Genomic DNA, 21,566 nt, shown 5'->3' with positions numbered 1-21,566 from the left:
TTTCTCTGCAACTAAACATGGCATTACGCTCATTATGCAATGGTAGCATCCTTATAGGGTGGGGATTCAAAATTGTACAAATGATAGGACTTACCATCATTATATGGTTGTGTTTCAAAATTAAACAAATTTTGGAGTCAATTTTACTTATTAGACTCACCTGGCCCAAAGGGCCGGTGAGCTTATGTCATGGCGCGGCGTCCGTCGTCCGTCGTCCGTCCGTCAACATTTCCTTTAAATCGCTACTAGTCATAGAGTTCTGCATGGATTGTAACCAATTTTGGCCACAAACACCTTTGTGGGGAAGGGGAACAGAACTTGTATAAATTTTGGCTCTGACCCCCTGGGGCAGGAGGGGTGGGGCCCAATAGGGGATTTAGAGGTAAATATTCAAATTCCTTCAGAAAAGAAACAATGAACCTGTATTCAGAACATTACTTGGCATTACAAACCAGGTGAGCGATACAGGCCCTCTGGGCCTCTTGTTTTACAAATTGCGTCATTTCACTTTCCCAGTTTCTGTAAACATCGTAAACATCTATTTCCTAATATGACCAATTTTTGCTGTGCTTTATGTATTATTTTTAGGTCATCTGACCAGAAGGAGAATACCCTGTATTCTTCTGGTCCGCTGCAGTTCGAGTTAAAGGGGTTTTACTGCATGTATATGATCTATTTAAAGGCATCGTATCATAAAAGAGAAGGAATCTGGTGTCATATCAGGTATCCAGCGTACAAGAGAAAGTCCAATTGAATACTCCAAGCAGCTTCCAAAAACCTGTGCCTTATCACTGTAAGTATAAATTCAAAATTATGTCCAATTATAAAATTTGTAGTAATTGAACAGATACAGACCCTGTTTGTACTCAAAGGTTTCAAATAAGTTCTTTTCAATTTGGCAAGATCTGTTACCTTGGCATCATGCCAGCTTTAGAGGAAACCCTGGAAGGACTATATATAGAATTAGATTTAAAGGGATAAATACCTTATACGTACTAGTTATGGAATTCAGCATCTAAGGCCTTACATGGAAGGGCAGATGTATATGCTGATAATGAAAGGATCATTAAAGAATAGGCAGATTAATTTGAGAACATTTCAACATAAAAGTGTGTAATAGTTTCCCGAGGGCTTGCCCGAGGGAAATATTACATCTGAGGGTACATAAACCTTCTTATTGTACCTCACTTTCATTTAGAATGTTCTGATTGGATTAAACTTGATCACATGACATTGAATAAGTTAGATGTTTCTCCGGAATTGGAACGCGAGGGAAATAACCCCAGGGAAATACCCGAGGGAAATAACCCCAGGGAAATAACCCTTGGAAGCTGTTGCTTATTTTTTGTAGCCCAACGAATTTAGCAATGTTGTTGTCGGGGAAATATCTTGATGTGTTCTTTTAACAGAGATTTTTTTTTTTTTTTAATTTAGGTATAATAAAATAATTATGTGCTTTTGTGTTGGGATTCATCTAGAATGGTCTCCCTGGAAAGAGTTATTTTCTCTCGGCCCTCACACTGCCACTGGGGACAAAAATTGTTTATTATACCTAAAATTCACGATTAGCTAGAGTGGGTTAAATATTACTTAAACGTGCGATGAGTAAAAAAACAACATGGTTTACTCTTTGTCCGCCATTGTTGGACAATCAGAAAGGGAGATAACTCCGTGTGAAAGATGAGCGACCACCCTAGGGGCATGCGCCCCAGGGAAATATGTTGTTTTATTTCCCTGTCATGTGATGTGTTCCAACTTATCACAGACAATGTTGTAAAAACGAGGTATGATAATATAAAATTATATAAACAGGTGTTGTTGTGAAGATGTTCGTTATACAATAGGTCTGTAGGATTTTATTTAATAGATTTTTATAGATGCTGTGAAACAGCATTCTTAGGTACGCTCGGAGATCTAGAGCCTGTGCACATCTAAGCAATACAACCACTCTGCGATGAAAATTTAATGTTGTTTTGTTCATTTTACATATTACTTGATAGTATGAATAAATCGAACCTCAGTATTCAAAAACACAAACATTGAATTTGTACATACATATGCACCATAGACGGTATGTTTTAAGTGTTCAGTAGGGACTCTATGATTTATGTATACCTACGCGTCATGTATGGTCCCAAAAATCACGAACAACGCCTTCTTCGATGTCTTCCTACGCGGCAGACTTTCGGTGGATTTTGGATTGTGTATGGTTTTTTTTTCAATTTTACGTAATTCATGCTACTGATCGATTAATGTAATGAAATGTTAGGAAGATAATTGCAAAAGAAAGTTCTTATAACGGTTATAGATGTTTTTGTTTCGGTTGCATTGACGAACTATATCTGATGATATTATTGCGCAGTAAAAGTTAATTGTGATGAGGTTCCGGCCTTCCTTGTTCTGTCACTGGGAGCTAGTTGTGCCTTTTGTTTATCGACAACTGCGTTATATTGAAAGGGAAAAGGTACAAAGTTTATCAACATAAACTTACAAAATATAATGATGATATCTATCTATATATATACGAGCTACTAAGAGTGACAAATGAACTTATATTGGCGTGTAATGTACGGTAGCCTTACGAAGACTTGCTAAAGTCCAATGCATTGCATGAAGTTTTCGTGACGTTATTGTTCTTACAAATTCAAAAGAAATTTGAGTATTGTAAGTAACCAAATAATGTACCTTTTATTTGGCAAAAATATCTGGCCATAATTTATTATTATATTTGGCAAAGCGAAAATCACGATAATATGTCGCCAACCAGTACAGTTCTTGCGAAGACTTGCTAAAGTCCGATGCATTACATGAAGTTTTTTTTTATGTTACCGACTAGCGTTCTTGTGAATTTAAAATAAATCTGAGTTTTATACGTTACGAAATAATATACCTTTTATGTGGCAAAAGGATCTGGCCATGATTTATTAGTCAAAAGTAGTCAAAGCAACCCATGTTAGTTTTCTAAAAAGGAAACCAAATTATATCCGGAAATCGTAATATTTCTAATGTTATATTTTTCCGAAAATATTCTTAAATGTTAAGTTGATATGAAGATACGGCTATGTGAACTTATGATTTTTTGTCTTTGAAGAGAAATTGATGAAATTGATAATTTTAGTAATTAATAAAGAATTATAAAAAATGAAACTCGGATTCTGACCAGTTTTATTGGTGTTGAAATCGTTATTTCAGAAATAATTTAAATATGAAATTTATTTCAGGAAAATGTTCTTGAATCAACTTTAAAAATCATGAAATAAATACGATATACTGTAAATATATTTTGTTAAACTCCAAAATTCAACACTGCACACTTAGTATACTAAATTCAATATTTAAATGAAAAACCAATTTCTTTATTCCTTTGTTTGAGTCCTTCATTCACAGCATCTATGAGTGGCATTGGCACTTTGATATAGTCATCTTATGTTAAAATCATCCGTTGTCCGCCATGCATAAACTTTTCATTCAAATGACATCTTCTCAACACCCGAAAGCCCCAGGATACTGATATTTGACCTATAGCATGCTGTGATGAAAGGCTACCAAGTATGTTCAAATGAATGACCTTGAGTTTCATTCAAGGTCACAGGTGTCAAGAAGGCTAAAAACTTTTAAACAACTTCTTATAAATAACTAAGACGGTTTTGGACCTGATATTAGGCCAGTGATATGCTGGGATGAAGGGTTACCAAGTTTGTTAAAATAAATAACCTAGACTTTCATTCATGGTCACTGGCGTGAAAATGTTTAAAAAATTTCAAATAACTTCTTGTGAATAACTAAGAGGCCTAGAGACCTAATATTGGGCCTTTGACATGGTGGGATAAATAACATTTAGCTACATTCAAGGTCACAGGGGTCAATTGGGCCTCTTGTTTTTCATTTTTCACCTAATGTCACACATTGCAGTAAATATCGCCAGATACTGTAATCCAACTTTCTTTAAGTTTTGCATGCGATTTACTTTCGCGAATTTCATTTTGATTTTCGGGTCTCTGCATTAAAATTGTTTAAGTAAGAGCAGGAAAACTGTTTATCAGGGAAGAAATACTGCATAAGATGCAAGAGTCATTTTGACTGATCAGTTGACGTTACAATTAATGTCAACATAAGTGATGTCATTTTGGTCACGTTTTGGGTGTCTTTTATACCCTATATTCTGTAGCTTATAGACTTCATTTTGGCTTGGTTAGTGTACGTGGATGTGGCATTATTGGGTGCCGTAGATCGTGAGTTCGAGGCCCGGATAGGGCACGAGTCAATAAATTGTCATGCTTTGTTAAATTGTGTTTCTTTGATATTTTTATATATAGTTGATGTGACAAAAAGGTGTCTGTGACATATACTCGTGTGCGACTTGTACCCCATGAAATTGTTAGCATATTCCAAAAAGTCACATACGAAGCTGCCATGAAATGAAAGACAATGAATTAAAATTGTGATCTGTCATCGATATATCATTTTATTTGGTTGTTGCCAGGTGTTTGAAGAATTTGATAGTGCCAATCCTGGCTGGCCTGATGGAGAGCAAGCTAGCTGTACGATGGTCGTTTGATCGGTTTTTTGTTGCGATCAACAGTATTAATAGTATGAAGGTCATCAAGATGTTTGAATGTAACTCGGGCTGTAACCTCCGGATTTATGTCGGAAAAAAACGACAGGTATAACCATGACAACTGAAATCTTTGGCTTTTTAGGTTACCGGTACCTGACTTTAGGTCATGGTGGCCTATTGTGATAGTCTTTTTTATCCATCGTCGTACGTTCTTAACATTTCCTTGTGAACATGATAACTTGAGTAAATGTGCACCAAGCCTAATGAAACTTTGTATGTATATAGACTAGCATTGGAAAGATCTAAGACAAAATTGAAAATCAGCTTTATTTTAAGGTTATTGTTGGCAATGATTATTAAAGTGGATAGTCAGGCAAAGGAAGTCTACAGTCAGTAAAATGGTGTTAATATATGGCAGTATCATTTCTTATGAAATAGAAATATAAAATTTCCTGTCAAAATCGCTCTGCATGCGAACTATTCACTTTTATTTTAAGCATTGAAGTCACTATTTTTTAATTTCATCGGGGTATGAAAGAAATTTGGTTTGCAAACTGTGTGAATCCGCGTAGCGGATTCTCACAAAAGTTTGCAAACCAAATTTATTTCATACCCCGATGAAATTAAAAAATAGTGACTTCAATGCTTATAATTAATTTTCCATGTTACTTTATAAAATGAAATACGTTTACACGTACGATTCCATTGATTTTTTCCTAGGGATTATTTTATCCAAATCGATACGCAACGTCAATGTTTCTATTGTGACGTCACGATAACGTCGGGTTTCCGCGCCATTCTCGGATTTTTTTTTTTTTTTTTCATCGTGGAATGAAAAAAATGAATAGGCCAATCAGAAAGCCAGAAACAAAGAGAATTAATTATTAATGCTTGTATTAACATAAATAAAATACATATAAAACTAAGGCCACACCAAATTAATTTGTAGTTCTTCGGGATATTCAAAAGAAAAAATAGAGCGTGCTAGCGATTTTTTTTTTTTTAATTGAAATCGAGGATGTTTAGATGCGAATGGTTTCAAAGTCAAGTGAGCGATTTTTTTTCTTCAAACCATGGAAGCAAATATTAATAAAGAAAACACTGATAAACCTGTTTACTGTGTTTTTTCAATCATCCTGGATACTTCTTTATATATATGTTTTCATGCATAAACAAAACTGTAATTTAAACAACAATGTAATTTCAATAGAAAAATTAAAAAAAAAAAAAAAAAAAACATAATGATCTCTATTTGACCTGAGTTAAAACAAAAAGGCAGATTTCTAAAAACAATTATCTATCTGACCAGTTTAAACAAAAAATATCATTAAAACAATCACACATGTACATATCTTTGATTTTGACAATTGAAGTTTGTTACCGCTATTTCTTATAAAGCAGTGAAGGGATATGTTTCAAATTTCATGTGCAGGTTCCCCTAGGGGCCTTGTTGTGCATATAGCATTCTCAAACCATTCGGTGAAAAAGATGGCCGACAGGCCGCCATCTTGTATTTTGATTATTGAAGATTGTTACTGCTATTTCTCAGAAAGTACTGAAGCAATCTGTCTCAAATTTCATACTTGGGTTCCCCTAGGACCTTAAGTGTGCAAAATGCATTTTGGGACCAATTCATGAAATAGATGGCCGATAGGTAGCCATCTTGGATTTTGATAATTGAAGTTTGTTACTGCGATATATCTCAGTAAGTAATGAAAGGATCTTTCTCAAATTTTATATGAAGTTTGTAGTAAAAGTTTGAAAAGCAGAGAAAAGATCCATCTTTCCATTGTCAGATGAGGAAAAACGGTATAAAGCTAGTATATTAATAATCCGAAATAAAAGGCCAAAATAAATAAATTCAAAGTAAAATCAAAATCATTTCTATGGAATATATATATTCAGCCACTATAGGGCCTTCTTCAGTCCGAAATCAGTCAGAAATTCCATTGTCAGACGTAGATCATTCTTTGGTGGGCACCAAGATCCCTCTGGGATGTCTTGTTTTTCAAGGGGTCAAATAGGCTAAAACTTCAACATCTTCTTCTAAAATTCTGGAAATGGTAGAATCAAATACTCTTTATGGATGGATGATCCTGGAGTCTCACGCTTTCTCCTAGGGAGAAGGGTAAGTTTACTTTAGTTTATAAAGAAAAAACACATTTATGAACATAAATTGGCTCTCAATTTTTTTAACAAAAAATGAGTAAAAATTGATTAGAATTATTAGTCTGAGATATAGCATTTTAACATCCATATCGGTCCTCGCTGACCCCCTGGGGGACCAGAGGGGCGGGGTCAAACAGGTCAAAATGACTCAAATTTCAAAAAATCTTTTATCTGAGTTCACAGGTTTGATGAGAAGCAAACACTCTTAATAGACTATAAAGTCAAATTTATAAAATCAATTATCTACTTCAAGGGCCAGTATATATAGTGTCTTTGATTCATTCTCTATCTGAACTCAGGTGACCGTTAAGGCCCATGGGCCTGTTGTTCAAAGTATAATATAACTATATAAAGGCATTTTTCTACATCAAGAAAAAAATACCAATGATTTTCCAAACTATCCAGTAATTTGATGCATGCACTTATCCATGGATATCAAAGATATAGGTTCAATGTATGTATTATTGACAAAATTATCAGAATGAACACAAACTTTCAATTGAAAATCATTAATACAATATACCAGGAAAATCATTTACTTTGGCACAAAACACATAAAAATTATGTTTCATGAGAATCAAATGATAGAAGGTTTGACAGATTGTGAAAAATTCAGTTGTCAGGTTTTGACTATAGCTTCACTATGGACTTACTTTAAGCAAATAGTATGGATGAAATGAAAAATGTATACTGATTCATGATTCTGTATTAAAAACAATGTTCAAAAGAAATGATTGTCACAATAATAAGTGATAAAAAAATCTTAATGCAGACTAGTACATGTATGTACATTCACAAGAAACTTGTAAATTTCTAACAAAACAGTCTCAATATCATCATTGATAGTAATGAATATCTTCCAGGAACATTCATATTTCAATACCAGTCTCTTACAAGTCATATAATAATCGAAAACATTATACATGTACTATATATTAAACATTTTCATGCAGGAAATACTTTTGATTGCTTGAATGTCATCTAATCTCGTGTCCGATGCAGCATTATTGATTTTTCTCAAATTAATGTCAACAAGACGACTATAAAGATCAACAAAAGTTTCATCATTATTGACCTCAATAGCCGTGTTTGACATCAAACATGTTGGGCCTCGCCGAACGGTAACAATCAAGACACCCATAATCGAAACCAAAGTGCTGAGAGTGAAGATTACGAGAGTGAACAGATGAATGTCAACAACACGTAAAGGTCCCCAAACGTTTCATTTTCGGCCGCAATTGCGATCAAATAGCAGCAAGGATGCTGGGTCACTCCGGACGTTCATCACTCATCGTCCAAACATTTTCAACGTGAAAAGTTCAAAAACATGTTTGTAAATACGATTTTTCCCTCAGCGCTCTTCTCTTTACTGCATTTTTTGCAGTTAATTCATCTATGTCAGACAAAACCTTTACTGTCACCATTTCCACAATGTAATTCAAGCTTCTCCAAGCGCTGATAAAGCACTAAATGAGTCGGATGACGGAAAAATAAATTCAGATTTATTTTGATGTGCGGTTGCACTTTTTTAATTTCTTTTTTTTTCTCAAACTCGAAAATTTACGTACGCTGCTCCCGACAAACTACAAATAAATTCGGTGTGGCCTAAAGTGTTATCCACTTTAACATTGCTCAAAAATTGTGATTGTACAAGGGAGAACTTCACCAAAAAATGTCAGATTTTATTTCAATGTAAATTTATTTTAAAATATTTCATTTTAATTAGAAATTTTATTTCAATGTAAATTTATTTTAAAATATTTTATTTTTATTACAAAAAATCAGATATGCCAGTTTTCAAGAGGTTCTAGCCAGAGAAACAGACATTCCTGCTGTTGAACAGTTGATCCTGTATGATAACAGAGAACTGAGTGAAATAGTCCAGCAAACCATGGAGATCCAGGAATATCCAAAGAGGATCCTCATGGGACAGTTATTCCTCTTCAGTAGGGAAGGGGTTGACAGGCAGAAACTAGCTCTCCCTGAAATACGTAAGTGTTTGAAATTTCTTTATTTGATAGTAATAATTATATCCCCGCAACAAAGTTAAGGAGGGGTCACAGTTATACTGGAATTAACTTAAAGTTATCAGCCTGTCTGTCTGTCTGTCTGTCTGTAAACACAACTTTGTCATACAAAATCCTCCTAAACTACTTGACAGATTTTGATGAAATTTGGTACACAGAAACCTGACGGACGAGAAAAGGTCAGGGGTCACCTACCTGATCACATAGGTTTTCTCCGGACACTCCGGTTTCCTCCAAGACCCCTCACATGCTTTCATCTTGGCCATCGAAAGTGAATTGTATAAGTTGTATAACTTGTTTCACCATCCATGTAAAATAACTAAAGTTTATATATGTGTAGGGTATATACGACATGAAATATGTTGGTAATACTAGCAGTTTAACATAGTCATATGCAGAAATAAATCCATAAATATCTTTTTTTTTTAAATAATAAGTACATGTACTGGAAATACAAAAACAATGAATAATTCCGTGTTTTAGAACCACATTCAGTTGTTAAAATTATATCCTTCAAAGAAATTGGCTTTTAACTTACATATTTGACCCATATGCAGGTAACGAGGTGTAATTCCTTGGATTCTGCTGAATGATTTCACTATACATGTATATATAATAATTATTTAAAAGTAATATTTTACCAAATTGTTTCTTAACATTATACAGGGTAAGTTCAGTATATATATGATAAAGAAATCAAAGTTACAAGCATCACAGGGACATGAATCATATAATCATCCTCAGCAGTGACATTTATTTGCTCAAATACACAAAGGGTTAACCCCACTTTCACTTCAAGTAGCAAATGGGAAGTACAATTGAGTAGTGAAAGAGTTGACATTAGCATTAGATTATTGCAGGTTTAGAAATAATAATTAAACAAAATTTAACATTGTAAACACCAACTAGTGCACCCCAATGACCCTGTTTGATTCAAAGTACTTTTAAGTTCACTGAAGTCAAATACACTCTTATGATTCATAGTTCTAACTTTTTAGCCCACCATCATCAGATGGTGGGCTATTCAAATCGCTTTTCGTCCGTCGACTGTGGTTCGTCCGTCTGTCCGTTCTTGTTACCGCTATTTCTCAGAAAGTGCTTAAGGGATCTTTCTGAAATTTCATATGCAAGTTCCCCTAGGGTCCTAGTTGTGCATATTGCATTTTGGGACCAATCGATCCACAAAATAGCCGCCAGGCAGCCATCTTGGATTTTGATAGTTAAAGTTTGGTACCCCTATTTCTCAGAAAGTACGGAAGGGATCTCTGGTCCTCTAGGTCCCTGGTTATGCATATTGCATTTTGGTACTGATCGGTGAACAAGATGGCCGACAGGACGCCATCTTGGATTTTGACAAATGAAGTTTTTCTCAGAAAGTACTGAAGGGATCTGTCTCAAATTGCATGTGCAGGTTCCCCTAGGGGTCTAGTTGTACATATTGCATTTTGAGACTGATCAATGAACAAGATGGCCGCCATCTTGGATTTTGATAGTTTAAGCTTGTTACCACTTTTTCTCAGAAAGTACTGAAGTGATCTCAAATGATCTCAATGATCTCAATGATCTGCATACCTTAGTTGTGCATATTGTATATTTGGACTGATCGGTCAAAAAGGTGGCCGACATGTGGCCATCTTGTTTTTTGATAATTGAAGTTTGTTACAGTTATATATCTTAGAAAGTACTCAAAGTATTTCTCAAATTTCATATGTAGTAATATGTAGTAAAAGTTTGAAAAGCAGAGAAAAGATCTGTCTTTCCTTTGTCAGACATAGATCATTTTTTGGTGGGCGCCGAGATCCCTCTGGGATCTCTTGTAAGGTCATCTGACCCGAATGACCTTGATCTTCATTCAAGATCATATGGGGTCTTTAAACAATTTCATCTCAATAACCGAATGGCCCAGTGTACAGTCAGACCTGCTCTAACGAAGGCCTGTATATAACGACTGCCTGTCTATAACGACCGGTTTTTAGATTCCCCGTGCGTTTTTACTATATAATGGCACTGTGATAATGACCACCTGTCTAATGTGTCTAACAACCGGTCGTTTTAGCCCCGTGAAGGTTGTCTAACGACCGGTCGCTGAGGTTGACTTTTCGAGTACCGAGTACAGTGTGTGTGTAGTAGCGTCCCTTTGACCTACTTCCGGTAATTAACTCCCTTTGTAAGCAAATGGCAGCCATTACTGAAGCCCAAGCTATGAATTGTTTATACAGAACTGTTTTGTTTATATCCTAGCGTTCGTAACATTTGAGGTACAACTATGGTTGCCAACTTAAGGATGGAAGTTTTAACGACCGTTTATGCCAATCAAAGACTGAAATTATGTTTGGTCGCGAACGCCATGTGCACATATTGGGCCAGCTGCTATCAAGTTTGTTGAAATCAATGACCTTGATCTTCATTCAAGGTCATACGATTCGAAAGGCTGCAATCGTTAAACAACTTGACATTCCTTCAAAGTCACAGGAATCAAATATGCTACAATCTGTAAACAACTTACTGTGCATTTTAGTTCTACTAATGGTGGATTGCATTGTATACCTGAAACATTGATGATTTAGACAGGTAACAACATTAATTACAGCATCATTCCCATCCATGCCAGAACACATGATAATGGATAAGGACTCGCACTACCTAATTAAGATCTGTGCCATCGCCTGCCTCATTAATAAATCTATATCCAACGTAATTCAACAACAGGAACTGATGGAGCAGGCAGAGACTCACCTGAGGTAAACTTTAAACTGATGTGTAGAGAGATGGGATTTACTGTATTTCGACCCAAAAATTGCCCCCATCCCTTTAAGTACCCCTCCCCCTTTTTGAGGCCTCAATTTCACTTACTATGAAAAACATTTTATCTATTTGAGTTTTTGTGTATTTACAAAGTTAGGGGCGTATACTGGAATCAGCTTGTCTGTCTGTCTGTCTCTGTTTGTCTGACTGTAGACAAATTTTTGTCTAAATAACTTGTCTTAAACTACTGGACCGTTTTCAATGAAACTTGGCAGTGTTATTGGGGACCATGTGTAGATGTGCATACAGATTATTGTTTGTAAAAATTGTGTTGCTATGGTAACCAGGTCACTTAATATACAGGTTAATGTAGACAAATTTTGTGCGAACAACTCCTTCTAAACTACTGGACCCTTTTCAATGAAACTTGGCAGTATTGTTAGCTCACCTGGTCCAAAGGACTGAGGTGAGCTTATGGGATACCGCGGCATCCTGCGTCCTTCAACAATTGACTTCTTCTTCATAACCGCTGGTCAGAAATTGAACTATTTTGACTGGTAGCATCCTTGTCGGTTGGGGACTCCAAAATTGTACAAATGGTGGGGCGGACCCCCCAGGGACCTATAGACGCAGGGCCAAAAAGGTCAATTAGGTTACTATTTTCATATAAATTACTTCCTCTCTGAACCTACCGGTATGTATTGGATAGCATATTTGTATGGTATCTATAGCATCATTATATGGTTGTGATTCAAAATTAAACAAATTTTGGAGTCAATTTTGCTTATTTTTCTAATAGTAAGAGTCTTTGTGATGCCTCTGGGCCTCTTGTTATATAATTATTTTAACCAACTATACACAGGCTAATTTTGTCGTGGCCAACTCTTCTTACACTACTGAGTCATTTTCAAGGAAACTTGGCAGAATCGTTTTGGGCCATGTGTAGATGTGCATGCAGGTTTTCATTTATCGAAATTTTGGTTGCAATTGTGATCAAGTCACTATGTCTAAACTACTGGATCATTTTCATGGAAACTCAGCAGTTTTGGATTATGTGGGGATGGACATGCAGATTTTCGATAGGCAAAATTTTAGTTACCATGGAAACCGGATCACTATACACAGGTTTCAAATTTGTCTGGACAACTCCTTCTAAACTACTGGATTGATTTCAATGAAACTTGGAAGTAATGTTTTGGACCATGTGTAGACATGCAGTGAGCTTTTTTTTTTTTTTTTTTTTTAATTTTGGTTCCCATGGTAACAGGTCACTATACACAGGTTTCAAAATGTGTCTAGACATCACCTAAATTACTAGATGAATTTCAATGAAACTTGACAGTATTGTTTGGGAATATATGGGGATGCATGGGCATGCAGGTTTTTGTTAGTCAAAATTTTAGTTGCTATGGTAACCAGGTCAATATACATAGGGATATAATTTGCTCAGACAACTTTAAATTGTCAGACACCTGTAATCAGAGGAAGCAGGGGCGGGGGATGTTGTCAATTGACTAATAGCTTACAATGTGCATTCATTTCATGAAAGATTGGACAAAATTTAGCCCCCCTGGAGGCTTATTGTGTCAAAAACGTTACTTGTTCTCTCACCACTGTACAGGTATTAAATGAAAGATGGAGTATTTCTACAAGAAAATGCAAAATCCAGCAAAGTGAATTTTATATCCTAAATTCAATTTGCATAGTGGTTTTTTTTCCAAGAGAATCCCTATTATAATAAAGATGGAATATATGCCTTTGGCCATCAGCTTGAAATGTTATTAATTGATTGCTTGAGTAGAATTTGCATTTACGCCATCCCCATATACTTTTTAGGCAAAGAAAATCAAAAGGACCCCACTTTTTATTGGAACTCCAGTCCAATTACACTTGGGGACCTCATTTTAACTGAAGAGGACCTCATTTATGGGACACCCAGTGTAATACCTGCTTGAGTGTCTGAGATTTGCTAACAGTTCCATTTATTTATCAGTGTATTATTTTTCTCTCGGGGATTTCATTTTCCAAATCATCAAACAGATCAACAGCTGTGTTCCAGTTATGTCAGAACATTTAGACGAAAATGAGAGACATCAGAAGACATTCTTCACCAGTTATTCATGCTTGAATGAACTTATACAAGCTATAGAACAGAATCACAGCCAAATTAGTTCCACACTTAAAAAGGCCGAAATCAAACTGAGACAAATCCTAAATGAGGAATCATCTGAAGAAGTTTTAAAGAAGGTACTGAATGTATTACACCTTGTATCTCAAAGTTTGGGCAAAAAAATAAAGATTTCAGTGCTGCTCAGGTTGAAGTATATACCGTCCTATCTTTTTGGTCATTTGACCTGAAGGATAACCTATATGTAGTCATCATGTTTCGTCCGTCATTGTGTGCTGCCGCCTTGCGTTAACTTTTCATTCAGACGAATTCTTCTCAATAACTATTTGGTTTAAGGATGTGTTATTGGGTCTGTAGCATGCTATCTGGGATGAAGGGCTACCAAGTTTGTTAAAATGAATGGCATTAACATTTATTCAAGGTCACAATTGTCAAATAGCCTAAAAGTTTTTAATGGACTTCTTGTGAAAAACTAATTAAAAGGTCTACAGACCTGATATTGGGTCAGTAGAATGCTGAGATGACCTTGACCATCATACAAAGTCCTAGGGGTCAAATAGCCTAAATCTTTTAACAGTTTCTTATCAATAACTAAGAGCACAAGAGTACTGATTTTAGGCCTGTAGCATACTAGGATGAAGGGATACCAAGTTTGTTAAAATGAATCACTTGATCATCTACTATTAAGGTCAAAGTCATCAAATATATCAGAAACTGATAGTTTCAACTAAGGAGTACCTTATATTAATTGCCTTAATTGTTAGCCACTACGTACCGTATACTGTGACTATGTTGTTTTTGTTGCCAATAGTCAGATGACCGTTAAGGCCCATATATTGTATTTTTATTCATATATTATTGCCTTCTTTTGAGGGCACTATGGTCTTATAGTTTTGTCGAGGGATGGCATAGTACCCGAGCTGTAGATAAATAATAGGACAAACCAAACAATAATGTACGATCAACAATAACAATTTATTTATTTAAACGAGCGTGACCACGTCTAAAGTTATGGTAGAAATGTCATGGTCAGAGACGTCTTATAGAAAAAAATTTCAGACAGAAATCTTTGTACTCACTGCATGCATATTTCATTGCTTGCTCAGTTCTTTTGCTATTTTGTGCTTTTGTAAATTCGTCTGCATTCAAGTTTCCAAACCGTTACATTTGTGTTTTTCAAAAAGTCGTCAGCACACAGTTTGTTTGCCACTGAAACAGCACAAATAGCGACAGTGACGTCATTTTTGTCACTATGACGTACGTAACACAATGCGTGCCAAACCATAGTCCCGCGGGGAAAGCATAGTCCTGGGACTATATGGCTAAAACCACGAGAAAAAGTTACTTAGTTTATGTACTAATGTATTACATTGTATTCTGATGATGGTGGGCTACTCAAATCGCTTTTCATCCATGATTTGTCCTTCTGTCCCTCAGTTCATTATCAATTCTTGTTACCACTATATCTCAGAAAGTACTGAAGGGATCTCTCTCAAATTTCATATGTAGGTTCCCCTAGGGCCCTATTTGTGCAATTTGCATTTTGGGACTGATGACTGTCAGGCAGCCATCTTAGATTTTGATAGTTAAAGTTTGTCACTGCTATATCCCAAAAAGTACTAAAGGCATCTGTCTGATGTTTCATATGAAGGTTTCCATAGTGTCATTATTGCAGATATTGCATTTTAGGACCGATCGTCAACAAGTCATAGCCGCCAGGCAGCCATCTTTGATTTTGATAGTAAAAATTACCATTATTTTTTAGAAATTGCTGAAGGAATCTGTCCCAAATTTAATATGTAGGTTCCCCTAGGGTCCGATATCTTATTGCGCATTTTGTCTTTTGGGACCAATCAGTCAACAAGATGGCCGACAGGTTGTCTTCTTGGATTTTGATAGTTGAAGTTTGTAAAGCAAAGAAAAGATCCCTCTTTCAATTGCCAAACATATATTATTCTTTGGTGGGCGCCCAAGATCCATTTGGGATCTCTTAATGTACCATTATAATGTTTACTTTGAATCAATAAGTCTTAGGGTACTCAAATTACCATAGTTTAAACTTTAAAAGGTATGAAATAATACTTAAAATTAAGATTTTCCTCTGCTGAATTCTTTGAACCCTCATTCTACTTATTGTTTTCTATTACATGTGCAAATGAAAAAAAATTAAAATCAAAACAATGATATTGTGTTTATTATATATTTACAGGCAATGAATCGCTGCAATGAAGTCAAGGCATACATGGAAGTACTTGTGACTAAAATGGCTGAACATGAGAGAGATGCCATGTTTAGATATGCCAGATGTTCAGAAGATGATCATTGGTGGGTAAAAATATTTTTAGCATGCAGAGCTTTTTCTCACTCCTTTGGAAATGGGGCCCTTTTAATTTGGGAAAGTGTGCGACAAAACCAAGATTTGGGAAAAATTATTAAATATGAAATAAAGCATAACAAATAAGACTTTTATTTCCAGTGTAGTTTTTGTACTTTTCTGAAGCTAATTCACATATATTTAAAGCCTTAGACAACTAAGTTCATATAATGTTTTTGGTTAGTCTTCAATAACTTTGATTTTGGGAAATTTAAGGCTTCAATTGGGAAAAATTAAGAGGATTTGCCATGGGGAATGGGGCTGAAATTCGGTCCCAAATTAGGCTGAAAAAAAGCCCTGGCTCGTGATGGTTTATCTTTTCCCGTCCTATCCCCAGATTCAACAAAATATTGTATGCATGTATCTACTGTAAGTCAGATTATTTTTGCGTTCAATTATTTTTGGTGTAAATTTACACCAAATTTAATCGCACACATAAAATAAGCTGGCTTACAGTCAATAGAAATATAAAATATGATATTTATTTTGACGCTTTATTTTCAGTGTACAGAAAAGTAGTCACTTGGTAACACTTCTCACAGAGATCTGGACGATGTTTACAAAACACAGAAAACAGAGGACTCTAGCTACGGAGGAAGAATTCATACACGAAACTCAGAAGTAAGATTTAACTTCTGTATATTGTATGATTTTATGCATGGCTTTTTAAAAGTTATCTCACTCATCTTTACAGAGTGTATCAAAAGCAGCTGTCAAACAACAAGTTATTTCACATGAGATATAGCCTATAGGGATTTCAAAAGCTGCTAAATTAGTAGTGACACTGTCTTATAAGTATACATTAAATAACAGTAAAAACAAGCATTGCAAAAAACACAATTAATGATGTACACTAAAACAGCGATGTCTGTAGATAAGGAATTTAGAAAGATACTTCAGATTTAACTTTTAATGCCCCGCCATAAAATGGGAGGGGATTAAATAGTGTTATCATTAACAATGACAGTAGGAACCAACTTAAACTTCTAAAACCCCAGACGACTTCCCTGAAAAAAATGGATGCGATTACGGCTGTATACATGCAATTTCCAAGGTACTATTTAAAAAACATTTGAGCGATTCTATAAATTTGTTGTTTACTTCTTAATAATACCTTCACAATTTACTATTTTTATAAAGGTTGAAATCACAAGAGTATTCAGCAAGACTTCTCTCCATTCTAGATGGTCATTGTCGTATCAACGTCATACAGACATACGACGTCACCACCAAACAGATCAGGTTAGTAGGTTTCAATTGGTTACTTGTGCAAATTTTCATTTTGAAGTAGAAGCCAACGTTGTTATTGGTGGGCACATATGAGTGACTCGATTCCAATCAGCTGTTCAATCGAATTCGTTGACGATGACGAAAGAGAAAAAAATATGGGTACTTTAATAAAAAATATGCAACTGTCACGAGAATAAATAATATTCATTTGCGTGAAAAACTGTAAATATAAGGAATAGGTTTTTATTTTGTTGAGGTTATGAGGGTATAATGTTAATGGAGCCCATGTAAATTTTATGTAACCCAGCTTTGCCGGGGTTACATAATTTACACATGCTCAATTATTATTATACCCTCATAACCTCAATAAGATAAAAAGTTATTCCTTAAATATAGTAATTTTATTACTTGTCAATGTTCCTGTAAGATTTTTGTAATATTTGTATAATGAACTATGTTTTTAACAAAGTACATATAATTTTGTTGGTCCCCAGAGGTTTGTTATAACCACATTTTACTTTAGTTATTTTTACATGACATTTGTACATGTATAGTCAAAAATTGAATGGTGCTTTGTTAAAGTACTGGTTATAAAAAAATCAATGTTTGAATTGCAGTTTACTCCTGAAAAACCTACAAAGGACAAAGAAAGTTGATCATAACATCCGCTGTGTTAATGAATGTCGTAAAAGACTGAGTGAGAGGATTAGCAAGGTTAGTACATTAAAATCAACTTATTCAAGGTGACTTTATTTATACATATCTTACAAGTTTCTCTCCATAATTTAACAGATTTTAGTCATAAAAGATGTACTTTATTTGTGATTTAGAATATTTCATGCCAAACTGTTAAAATAATATGATTTTCTGGCAACTTGCAATATACCAAAATATGAAAATAAGATTATTTCCATTAATTTGTAGAGCACAGACCCTGTGTATTCTGATGTTCAAGGCAATTATATTTATCTATTATGGCCTGGTTGAGAGGGCACTATTGCCTCATAGTGTTGTCGAGGAATGGAATAGTGCCATATAATACAGGGTTGAGTCCATTTCATTTCATTGTAATAGAAACAATTCAAAGGAAACCTTGGAACTCTATCTTCATTTACACAGCATGCTGTTAAACATTACATTGTATAAATATCACAGAAATCTGTTTCATTAAAAGCAGATCAATAATAGAACTAGTGAATTGTGATGTCTTCTGTAGAAAAGCAACTTAAATTTCCTTCCCTGTACATTACTGCCAGTCCACCATATGCATCATGACCTCTTGGTCAAGCGCAACGTTTTTATGACGCCATGTAATAGTGACGTCACAGTATATTCACGTTTAATCTCATGCCATTTCAATAGTGCCCGCTTTTCCGGGCACTATTGCAAATACCCATGTGTGTAGCCAATCAGGATCGAGCATTCTATCATGTGATGTGCTAATTAATATTTAAAAGTTTGTTGTATAATAGAAGAGTGTTTTGTTGTTTCTTTGCTAGACAATATCTCTACAATATTTTCAAATTTATTCAAAGCCTCTTTAAGTTTGTGAATGGATGTCTACTTACTTTTTGGTCTACTGCATGCATGTATACTAGGCTCATTTGAAATTTGGCCTTCCATGATTTCTGCATTTACATTATATATACATATATACAAACATTTGTGTGTACTTACTTTTGTGGTTTGGAATTTTGAGGATGAAATATTCATGACTAAAGTCTATGGAGCAATAGTGATAATAAAAACATATGTATTAATTTGTTGGATCAATTTTTATATTTGTGTTTTCACAGCTACAGATGGAATGCAAGAAGATAGTCGATGAAGCCAAAGAAATGACCCAGTGGAGTCTGAGAAACACAAGTTTAGACACTTCATCATCAGCTATGGACAACTTGTCTTCCGGTACTCCGTTCAGCACCTTCAGCTTTGAGAAAGTTTCATTCAGGTAGTAGGCTTTCTTCTTTTTATAAAGATTTCATTTTAGTCTTACTATACAAGGTTTATATTGGTACGATCGAGACTTAGGAAAGCTGAGTCCTCTCAGCTTTCCATGTCAAGCACCAAAATAAACCATGTATTGTAAGATACTAACCATGTATTCTGTTTATCCTGCAGTCATTATGACATTCAATACAAAAGCAAATTGTCAGTTATTTAATTTGTTTTGTATGATGCGGAGGAAAATTCACTAAACCGAATGAGAGTGTACTCCATTTTACTACCGTGGGAAATATATAAGCACATTCGTAAACAGTACTAGTAATTCTAATCAGTATGTAATATAACTGAAACACTATGAAAATACTCAAAAAATAATAATTACCCATCAAAGAATTACTTTACAATACATTAATATTTGCCATGAGCCAAGAAAAGGAGGACACAGCCTTTAGAGATTTTCATAAAAATGACATCATTTCGGAGAATGTGACGTCAATTTTTAGCGGGAGTGAATGATTTTTGATTCAACAAAGGTTCAAGTTCTTGGTCAAGTTAGAAAAAGTTACAAATTCACATGATAGTATTGACGGATAAAGCATTTCGTATTGAGTCTGACAGATAAAGCACAAGTTTATCGGGGGCAGTAGTTATCTGTCAGTATATAGGGCAGTTGCAGGATAAATTATATTAACTGTCAGATGAGTGTTAAGGCCCATTCGGGTTTCTTGTTTATTAATGCAAACAAAGATGTTTGTGAATTAAAAGTAATTCATGGAATGTAATGTAGAGTTTTTGCACGCAACCATGAATAAACCATGTTATGGAATATGTATCCTGACTGAAAGTACTTATTAGATTGATGTACATGTATAATTTATATATGTCACCTTTTAAACACCCTATGTTGGCCCCATATTCTGATCAATTTATTGAGAAAAAAAAAACATGTTTTATTTTCAGCACAAAGTCTCTGATCGACGGAAGGAAAGAGATAGATGCTTTAATGGAGCAAAGCAGTTCCAGTCTTGAGGAATCAAACCGCATCATGAAATCTCTTTTCATTCCGTAAGTGTTAACATTTTAGACCTGTTAATGTAAGGATACATTGTAGCTATAGGTATTTCTGCAATATATTACCTCTCTCTGTAGTGTAAACTGTGAAATTAAATACTTATGTCCATACTAGTTAGTAGCAATATGTGAGATTTGTTCATAAGTCCTAATTATACACATTATCTTGTGATTATTAATTTTTTTGCAGAAAGGAATTGGGACAGCATGAAAATCCTGGTCGCTCTGAAATCATAACACCTTGCCAGAAAGGCGTCACATTTCAGTCACCCCTCCAAGTCTTATCTAGTGGCACCTGAAAATGTAACTGATACAATGCGAGATTGGAACTTGGACAATGTTGTAGTCATGGTAACAATGTTACTAGGGTTCACCAGATCATTGGCTGATTAAAATAGCTCTGCACCACAGATATCCCAGATCAGGATCTTTAAACATCATTTCTTCCTTGCAAGTATCTCACAGGATCATCATGTTCAAACAACACATAAGATAATTGTTAATGAAGTATTTCTGTCTTGTCTTGTAAATTGTCTTGTAAATTTTAAAAGCAAAAACTTAATTTTGAACTATGTTGTGGAAGAAAGTGATTTTATTGTAGATTATAAAGCTAGTCTTTAAGGGTACCAAATGTTAATTAGTTCAGACGTTTGTCATTTTATCACTTGCCCTTTTGGTTGACAGTTTGAGGCTTATTTGAGTCACCTCAAATAGTGCAATATAATTGATTTTTTTCTCATTTCCAAACTCCAAATTTGTGTTATTTTCCTCCTTATGTACTAATATGGAAAAAAAAAGTTAGCGTCATTTTTCATTAGTTATTGTATGTGTGTGGATGTACGTGTATATGCATGTGTTATGTATAGGAAGTCTGTTTTACAGTATGTACAGTATGTATTTGTATATTGTACTGGATGAAAATCCTGAATAAAAAAAAATAATTATAATTAAAAAAAAAAACATTTTGAACTTCTTCTCAAGTATGACTGGTGTGATTTGGCTGAAACTTTCCTGAAATGATCCTGACATGGTCCCAGCCAAGTTTTGTTACCTTTAAGTTCTAGCGGTCCGATTTGGCTGAAACTTGCCTGAAATGATCCTGATATGATATTGACAAAGTGTTGTTACATCTCTTGTTGATCCAAAATCAAAGACATGACGACCATGACACCATATCTAATTGATTTCCAACTATTGCCAAGGTAGTCAGACCATGTAATTATTTTGATTTTTGTGGGACATACATTAAGTGGTGAGAATTTTATTGTCATATTATTGCCAGTATTGATATATATAAATCTCCTTCTTGAGCATCAA

General features: G+C 34.8%; 1 protein-coding gene across 6 annotated transcripts; it reads left to right on the top strand.

Annotated features, from left to right (window-relative positions):
• Positions 1 to 609: 609 nt before the first annotated feature.
• Positions 610 to 21,451, top strand: LOC138311377 (serine/threonine-protein kinase TBK1-like). Of its 6 annotated transcripts, none has more exons than XM_069252780.1 (11): positions 610 to 793; positions 4,484 to 4,664; positions 8,513 to 8,718; positions 11,345 to 13,746; positions 15,837 to 15,952; positions 16,506 to 16,622; positions 17,142 to 17,243; positions 17,849 to 17,945; positions 19,028 to 19,182; positions 20,139 to 20,243; positions 20,440 to 21,451. In XM_069252780.1, the coding sequence occupies exons 4-11, from the start codon at positions 13,561 to 13,563 to the stop codon at positions 20,546 to 20,548; spliced, it is 987 nt and encodes a 328-aa protein (XP_069108881.1). In that variant the 5' UTR covers positions 610 to 793; positions 4,484 to 4,664; positions 8,513 to 8,718; positions 11,345 to 13,560; the 3' UTR covers positions 20,549 to 21,451. The 6 variants fall into 6 exon arrangements, with proteins under 6 accessions (XP_069108881.1, XP_069108884.1, XP_069108882.1 ...); XM_069252783.1 differs by having other exon boundaries at positions 11,326 to 13,746; XM_069252781.1 differs by having other exon boundaries at positions 11,322 to 13,746.
• Positions 21,452 to 21,566: the final 115 nt, after the last annotated feature.

Source organism: Argopecten irradians, unplaced genomic scaffold, assembly GCF_041381155.1.
Source record: "Argopecten irradians isolate NY unplaced genomic scaffold, Ai_NY scaffold_0020, whole genome shotgun sequence".
In the NCBI taxonomy this organism is placed as follows: domain Eukaryota; kingdom Metazoa; phylum Mollusca; class Bivalvia; order Pectinida; family Pectinidae; genus Argopecten; species Argopecten irradians.
Note: the sequence above shows the minus strand (reverse complement) of the source record. Positions and strands in the feature narration are given on the sequence as shown.